The sequence below is a fragment of the Humulus lupulus genome, chromosome 5 (genome assembly GCF_963169125.1).
Source record: "Humulus lupulus chromosome 5, drHumLupu1.1, whole genome shotgun sequence".
NCBI classification, from domain to species: domain Eukaryota; kingdom Viridiplantae; phylum Streptophyta; class Magnoliopsida; order Rosales; family Cannabaceae; genus Humulus; species Humulus lupulus.
Window position 1 is genome coordinate 216,511,102 of NC_084797.1, and position 8,928 is coordinate 216,520,029.

The 8,928-nt window shown below is 28.6% G+C and overlaps 1 protein-coding gene across 2 annotated transcripts; it reads right to left on the reverse strand.

Moving 5' to 3' along the window:
• Window positions 1-390: 390 nt before the first annotated feature.
• On the reverse strand, window positions 391-2,830 carry LOC133778167 (B3 domain-containing protein Os03g0120900-like). 2 transcript variants are annotated; one of them, XM_062218028.1, is made up of 2 exons: window positions 2,362-2,830; window positions 391-2,241 (listed from the first exon to the last, which is right to left on the reverse strand). In XM_062218028.1, the coding sequence occupies exons 1-2, from the start codon at window positions 2,450-2,452 to the stop codon at window positions 956-958; spliced, it is 1,377 nt and encodes a 458-aa protein (XP_062074012.1). In that variant the 5' UTR covers window positions 2,453-2,830; the 3' UTR covers window positions 391-955. The 2 variants fall into 2 exon arrangements, with proteins under 2 accessions (XP_062074012.1, XP_062074011.1); XM_062218027.1 differs by having other exon boundaries at window positions 391-2,244; window positions 2,362-2,829.
• Between the last annotated feature and the right edge of the window lie 6,098 nt (window positions 2,831-8,928).

Below are 8,928 nucleotides of genomic sequence, written 5' to 3' on the forward strand. Positions count from 1 at the left end.
CATTTAAGATAAATATGATATATTTATATTTATACCTTTTTTTTTTAATTTTTGGGTCTGAAACGTTGTCTGCAAAACCTGCGGGGGTGTGCCCAAGAAGCAGCGACAAGAACAACAACCTAACAAAGTAAAATACAAAACTGCCATAAAACATCAGGTACCATAGCTCTACTGTACTCACTTTGCCTTACCAGTCAGCCAAGGCCAAGGTTGTTCCAATATTTACTCTCTTCTTATTACCTTTTTTGTTTTAATAAAATAAAATAAAACATTTTATAATATAAGTTGGGAAGCATATACAGTAGACAAAAAAGATATATAATGAAAGAAATTAATATATTATGGGCAACGATGGATTAATCCATATATCCATGTGGTTCATATCATCGATAGAATATAAGATCATACTTCTCCTCTCTCTATATCATCAATTGTATTATAATAAAATTATTTGTACACATGAGAGTTAAACTAATAATATTAAAAAAAGAAGACATGAAGAGTTCCGATTTATGGCCTTTCTTTTTTTCTTTTCTTCTTTTCTAATTCTTCCTCTTCTCCCAACCCAACAATATATAAAAACAAAACAAACAAAAAAAAATATAATTATAATAAAAAAAATTCTGAAATTAATCTTCTCAAATAACCTTGTATACCCCATTCATTCTGACCACTTATACTGAAAACCCACTTCCCAAATTCCCTTATTCAGAAGCCAAAAGTCTTAAAAAGGATGGAAAATACCGAACGAGAGAGCTAGAGATCAGCCACCTTCTTATGGGGTAGTATTGTGTTTGGTAAAAATGCATCAAATTATATGATTTCAAGTTACCAAGCCTAGCTACCCAAATTTGTAGTCTTTTTTCTCTCCCAACTATATGTATATATATAGTATATATATCAAGCTGTTGGTTTCTCCTTTTAATCTTTTTTTGGGGGAGGAGGAGGTGGGGGGTCAGATGTCAAAATTGAAGGCCTTCCCTTTGTTGAGGAAATCAACAGTTGAAATCCCTGGAATTGGTGTGCCATTATAGAGCCGTAACTGGCCGAGAGAAGCTTGAGACGACAGAATAGTTTGAGGAGGAGAAGAAGAAGAAGAAGAAGAGTGGTGCATAGAGTGATGACGGTTATGATGATGAGATGAAATCAACTCACATTCTTCGGATTGATCATCTGATGGTGAATTAGCACTACCACTACTACACTCCATGTTCACACCAAACAGTCTTAATCTCTTCCCGGCTACAGCAGCCTTACCGTGTACCACCGGCACCGAACCGTACACAACGGACCCCTCCACATGATGGTGGTGCTGCGGCTGCACAATTCCGATTGGATACTGTTCCTCTTGTAATGAAACCCCGGCTGCAGCAGCAGCAGCCGTGGCCGAGCCCATATTATGCGGTGGTCTAAGGTAAAACACCGGGTTCCCAGCTGAACAAACCGAATTCACCACATTCCCGTAACCATTGTAACAACCTCCTACTCCGCCACCGCTATTAGTACTACCCATAATACCACCACTCACTCCATAGCTGTTGCGATAGGGCTGAAGATTGAAAACAGTGCCGTAATTCATAGGCGGTGGCCGCATTAGCGAAGGGCTCCACGGGATGTTGGAGCGGTGTTGGTGGTGGTGGTGGTGGTGGGGCGATTGATGTTGGTTGTGGTGGAACGAGAAGGGGATGTTAATGGTTGAGGAGTGGTCTGGTAGAACGGCTTCGGGACGGCGTCTCCAGTCAATAAAGAGACGTTCTTTATCAGTGACACCGCGCTGAAAGGAAACGATATCGCCTGCGTCGAGCTTCTTCTCCTTGACGAAACGGCTCCAGCCTTTGGTCATGACGTAGCTCTGGCTACTGTTCCAGTAGGAGTAGCGGAAGCGCCATGGCTTGCCGTTCCGGTCTTCGAAATTGAGGAGAAGTCCCTTCTCGTTGGTGGATGAGTCTAAAGGGAAGTACTTCTCCGCGTGCTGTTTTGGGATCACCAGACGGTTCAGCTTCCCCACGTCGCTCGGCGTTACTACTTTATCGAACATGTGCTCTCTTTCGACCACTACTGCTGCTCCTCCTCCTCCTCCGGATGATGATCTGCTCATCGAAACGGCGTCGTCGTTTCCACTCGCAGGCGAAGAGTTCATCAGCTCTAGCTTCGTATCTGGACCATTCATCATCATCATCATCTGATGATCGTCGATTGACCTATCCGCCGCCGTAGCCCAGCTGGGTCCAGCTCCTACTCCTCCTGGAGAAATGAAAGACTTTACAGCTGTAGTACTGGTCGATTTGTACTGAGGAGAACAAGACGAAGGCGAAGAACAGTAATTAGAAAAATTAGCAAGGATATTGCAGTAATTATTACCTCTGGTCGCCATAATCGTACTATGCTCAATACTATCCTCGTGAGAAAACCCCATGCGATTATTATCTCTCGCTGAAGACTCAAAATCCATTATCAAAACCGAAACCCCACCAATTTGTTTTTTTTTTCCTTTAACTCACAGATCTTGGAGTCGAACGAGAACCCAAATGGGTTTTTGGCTTTGGGTCCAAAACCCTTTTCTCTCTTTCTCGCCCTCTCTCTCTCTTAGGGTTAATAACGATTTTCTGGGTGAAAATTCTGTGACAGAGAGAAAACCCACCAAAGATAATTAGCCGAAGAAGGAGAAGGAAAAGAATGGAGGTCAGTGCTTTCTTATTCTTGTATGGTTTGACCAAGATTGAGGCTGAGACTCAAAACTACTACTTCGCAACCCATTGAAGTTTCAAAAGAGTTCTCTCTCTCCCTAAAGTTTAATTCTTCTTCTCTTGTTGTTGACCTTGTTGGAGAGTAGTATAGGGTTTTTTCTTTTCTTTTTCTTTTTTTAAATTGTCTTTTGATAAATATAAATTCAGAAAGAAAGATTAGTATTCGCTTTATACATGTATACGTATACATACACACATGTGTGTATGTATATGAATAATGAATGGTGTTATTATATGTGGAATTTGTTTTAGTTTATAATTAACCAGCTGTTTGAGTACTTCTACTAGTACTACTGCCTCCCTGTAAGCTTCTCAATTAGTTAGGCCATTTTTATTTAAATCTTTTTAAATAGCAATTTAATTTAAATTAATTATTTTCTTTGTCTCTTTTTACTAAGAAAAAAAAATGAAGAGAGATATTGAACGTAGGGACCCATGTTTTATCTGGTTTGGCTCATGTGAGCGGGTCCTTGTCATCATCCCTGTTTTTTTTTAAATAATAAAATAAAAAAGTTTTAATAATATATAGAATAAATTGGGGTTAAAATACTGTATGTTTTTTAAATATTACATTTCATACCTAATTTATTTTGCAGTAAATATATATAATATTTTTAAAATGTTGTATTTTTATAACTAAATTTTTTTTAGCGCTAAATATACTTAATATTTTTAAAATGTTGCACTTTTATACATATTTTGTTTTATTATTTTGAGAAATAATATGAAAGTGAAGAAAAAATATAGGTTATTAATTATATTTTAAATTATTTTCTCTTTTTTATTCTTGATCAAAATAACTATTTTAAATTAAAATTAATTTTATATTAAAATAATGAAAAATAATTAAAAACTTATATTTTTCCATCAATTTAAAATATAATTTTTTTAGAAAAAGTATAGGAAAAATATAACTTTTAATTATTAGATTAATTTTAAAATGATTTCTTTTATTATTTTGAGAAAGAATAAGAAAGTAAAAAAAATTTAAAATTTAAAAAATAATTAAAAATTTATATTTTTCTTTCACTTTTTTTTTATTTCTCAAAATAGAAATAAAAAATAAGTATAAAAATACAATATTTTAAAACTATTGAGTATATTTACCACAACAACAACAAAAATTTGTATAAAAATGCAACATTTTGAAAATATTGAATATAAAAGCATTAAGTATTTTAGCTAATATTTACTCTAATATATATAATTTGGTTAACCGTGTTGTATATTATTTGTGTGTGAAAACTATATACATTTCTTTTTTCTTCTTCTTATTATTGTATAATGTAATAGGGATAAGGCCCAAAAAGGCCAGCTGTTTTGGAAGCGCAAGCTAAATATGTAATTGAATTATGCAACTAGGATTGGTGGACCATTATATATATATATATATATATATTTATATTTATATGCTTTTCCTCCTTTTACAATTATGTTTTGGAATTTCGTTTTCTGGTATATTTAATGTATTTCTTTAATGAAACTTTTAGAAAAGGGTAGATTTTTACCTGAGGAAAATAATAATGGTTAGTAGCCAACTAGCTATACATAGTGAGTTGTTGTTCTGAGTAATGTTGTTATTTGGTATTTTAAGATTTTTAATAATATATAATATATTACTTTATAATTAATTAGTGATACTCTATAATATTTATTAAATTTAAATAAATTTTAATATTATATTACACTAATAATAATATGTACGACGTTGGGCATGAGTGGTGCTCGTAGCAATTCTCTTATTTTAGAATCTAATTTTGCCTGTACGGACCATATATATATATATATATTAATATATGTGAAACAAGTGATGGAGATATAATAATTTTGACTTTTACTTTGGTTCCAAATTCTGTCATTTAAGTTTCACCAGTTTTGCCCATATTTCACATGGTCAATAGTTATTTTTTTTCATATAAGGCAAAAATGAAGTTATTATTCTTCTTGTTAGGTACAAGTGATATAATACAACTGGATTCCAGCAAAAAAATTATATGTTTGAAAAAAATATTTGTAATTATTAGGAAGTGTAATTATACTCTATTTTAAAATGCAAAATGTGTTTAGATGTTAATTTACAATTATATATGTATTCTTATTGTCATATTTGACAAAATATTTAGTATATAATTACACAATAAAAGAATATATTATGTAGTAATATTACTATTTAAAATTGATAATCTTTAGAGCACTCTCAATGGATGAGGTAAAATATCTAATTCTTTATAATATAGAGAAAAAATTATTAAATAGTATTCTAATGGGTGATGTAAAGTTATTTTTTTTTTACCTAAATGAATAGTATTTCTCTATATGTAGTGAAACACTATTCATCAAGCTATAAATATTTTTTTATATTTTTATAAACTTTTGTATATATATATATATGAGTGTGATACTATTATATTTAATTATTTTATTTCTTAAAATAAATAAAATATTTAAAAAAATATAACATTTAAATGATGTAGAGAAAAAATAGAGAAGCCGATGTATGATATAATGTAAAAGTTTGAGGAAAATTATAAAAAAATTATATTTTGATAGTGTATTTTGTAATACACTTCCTCTATAATATTTAGCTAAAACTCACAAAAACATCTTCCATCAGCTCCTTTATACATATATTTATAATAACTATGCACAAACTTCAATTAATCTATATCTACATTTACATATCCTTCATATAATATTTTAATATTATTATTTTTCTTTATAAGCTTTCTCTCTCCCATTTAGTATATATATTTATTATTTCTTTTTTTCAATTATTTTATTTTACTTTAATTAATAAAATATGTTTAAAGATATAATATTTAAATGATGTAGAGAAATATATAGAGAAGTTGATGTGTGGTATAATGTAAAACTTAAAGGTAAAATAGAAAAAAGTGTAGTGTTTTGGAGAGGTATTTTAAAAGATGGAGTAAAACATCTATTGAGAGTATTCTTAATAATTACACCCTATTTTTATAGAAGTTATGATAATTAGAAAATGTAATTGGGTTATTTTAATTACCTTTCATGATTATTGTATAATTACTTGGTTAAACAAACATATCAAATCTAATAATTACATTAAATTACACTCAATTCCAATAAGAATGTGATTTTCAAAATCACATTCAATTTTACTAATTCTAATAAAATCCAGTGCTGGCATGGTGTAATAATATCACTTTAAATTTTCAAATTAGCTAATATGTTATAGGTTTGCATAACACAATAAAGGTCCTTTAAACTTTTTTTTTTCTTGAAAAGAATTTTGCTCACGTACCCTTATAAATTAAAACTTACCCCATTAAAAAGGATACCTTAAGTTTATGTACTGTCTCTGTGTAAAATAATTATGTACCGTGATGGTAACAAATACTTGTTCCATTCTTTTCACTTGACTCTCATTGATAGTTAATATATATTGACATATTGTACATCTGGCTATGATATTTGTCAGAAAAATACTGTATTTTATCATAATAATAATTTTATTCTATCTTTTCTATTAATACGTGAGTATATATTGCTTCACCAGACAACATTAAAGTAATTTTATTCAGGGTTAAAATAATGGAAATTTTTAGTTAGGATGTATTATATTTATATACGATGTACTACTTGGAAAGTAGGTTAAACGAATTTGCTTTTCATTAATATAAGGGCGTGTGGACCATTTTCGGTTCAAATAAAACTTGAGCATGTATATAGATCAGCATATATAATGTACGTAGCAATTTCTAACCACCAATATATGAGCATTTAGTCACATAAGACCCACTTTATATAAATATATTTATATTATATGTATATATATTTTTGTATGTATGTGCCAAATCTGGTTCAATACTAAAGATCTAGTTCCCTTTCCATATTCGCAATCAACTAACTTAACTTACATAATTTATACTCTTAAAAAAATCCTCTTCTCTTTCACCACACTTTCTAGGTGTGCTTTAAATAAAAAATGATGTGCTTTTTCATTCTATATTCTATATGATACATGTTTTTAATATATATTAGATATAAACAACGTGTAATATGCAGATATAAGCAACGTGCAATATACACGTTTGCTTAGTTTTATTTATAGAATTTATTAATTATTTTTATTAAATTTTAAATAAATATTTTATTTTAATTAAATAATTTATTTATTTTTGTTTAAGTTTATATTTGTTCTAGTTTTTTAATTTGTAAGTGACAACAAGAGATTATATATTATATGTTTAATGTAATATTAAATATTATATGTAGATTTTAAATTTAATTTTCTTGCTAGTTTATTTTTAAAAAAGCAATTTGTTGCTAATTTATAGTAGATTATATTATATGTTTAATATGATATTATTCTAATAAGTTAGTTTAAGTTTAATTAAATTTTATTTAAGTTATAAAACGTATAATTTTATTATTTTTAAATAATTACCATTGTAAAATATCTCAAAAATATCATATTTTAATTTGTTTAATTTTTATTATTTTAAAATAATTATCATTGTAAAATATCTTAAAAATATCATATTTTAATTTGTTTAATTATTTATTATTTTTAAATAATTATCATTGTAAAATATCTCAAAAATATCTTATTTTAATTTTTTTTAATTATTTATTTTATTTTATTTAAGTTTAAATATTTGCAAACTTCTGTTAAATATAAGAATATTCTATTAAATATAAGAATATTCTGTTAAAGTTAATATTAAAATAATAAAAAATCGTTAAAACTAAGAATTTCTGTTATCTACACACTTATTATAAAGAAAAAATATATATATATATATATTTATATAAGTCAAGCTAAGCTTTGTATGATTACACTTTTCAAATTCCCTAACCACTTGATTAAACAACCAAACTTAAACAGAAAAAAAAAAAAAAAACAGACACACAAACAAAATAATTTGAGAGCTCTCTCTTAATTTCTTTCCCTTTTTTTTTTCAATAATCAAAGTAAAATTAAACGCCTTCTATATAAAAAGTATGTAAAATATCATAAAGTCTTCATTTTAACGCTTTAATAGAATTTTCTAAATATTTAATAAAATATATCTTTAAAATTAATTAAAAATAGATATTTATTAATTATATTAATATAAATTTAAATATTATAAAATATCATTATTATAATAATATTTAATATCAGGCTACATATATAATAATTATATTAATATAAATTTAAATTCAAATGTTATAAAATATTATTATTATAATGATATGTTCACGCCGTTTTTCGTCAACAGTGAAATAAGAGCACGAAAACAATAATTAGTTATGGGCAAGAAAAATATGATCACACAAATGAGATTTTTTACGTAGTTCAACAGTTAACTCTGCCTAGTCCACGAGTCTTTGTTATTAAAACTTAAGATGATCTCTAGAAATTCTTTAAGAATTAATTCTCTAGAGTTTTCTCTCAAGATCACAAAAATTCGGTCATTTACAATGGTGCACGACCTCTCTATTTATAGAGGAGGTTTTCAGAATACTATCCCACACATTTCGGGAAGTTATTCTGTATATGCAAATAAATTTAATGGCATTAAAAGCCTGCAATCCTATATACAAGGAAACGTCCCCTGAAGATCAGGGGGCGTATAACTGCATAATAAATATCCCTTGATTATAGGGGATTTACAGCAATGAATGCAGACTGCGTCTCTCTTAGGTGATTCACTAAGATATTCAAAGTTATCAGCTTATATTGTCAATGCCACGTTCACCCAGGTCTCTTAATGACTTTCGAGCTATAGCATTTTCCCGAGATCATGTGGCTTCGAGCTCGTACTTATATCAAGCTCGGAACCCCTGATCCGAGGTCATCCGAGAGTAGACGTACTTCGATGTCTGTCTTTCGAGCTTGTGAAGGTTTCGAGGCTACCATCTTCGAAGTTGCCCCTGCTTCGCAGGATTGTTGCCTAGGTTTTGAACACGTTCCAGATATTACGAGTTCATTCCTTACGAATCCAGCTCTTGAGATCACAATTCCTAAAGCTCGAAATCTGGGTGTAACATGATATATAATACATGACTAGATATTTACTAATTATATTAATATAAATTTAAAAGTTATAAAATATTATTATGATAATATTATATAATACTAATTTTTTACTAAATGTATAATATGAATTCAATTATTATAAAATATTATTATAATAATAATATTTAGTACTTATAT

Excerpts from the sequence above, each read along its gene's own strand:
- LOC133778167 (XM_062218027.1), bottom strand. The coding sequence starts at position 2,452 with ATGGATTTTGAGTCTTCAGCGAGAGATAATAATCGCATGGGGTTTTCT. Across the intron at positions 2,245-2,361 it reads TACGATTATGGCGACCAGAG|GAGGAGTAGGAGCTGGACCC; the intron begins GTAATAATTACT and ends TCATTTCTCCAG.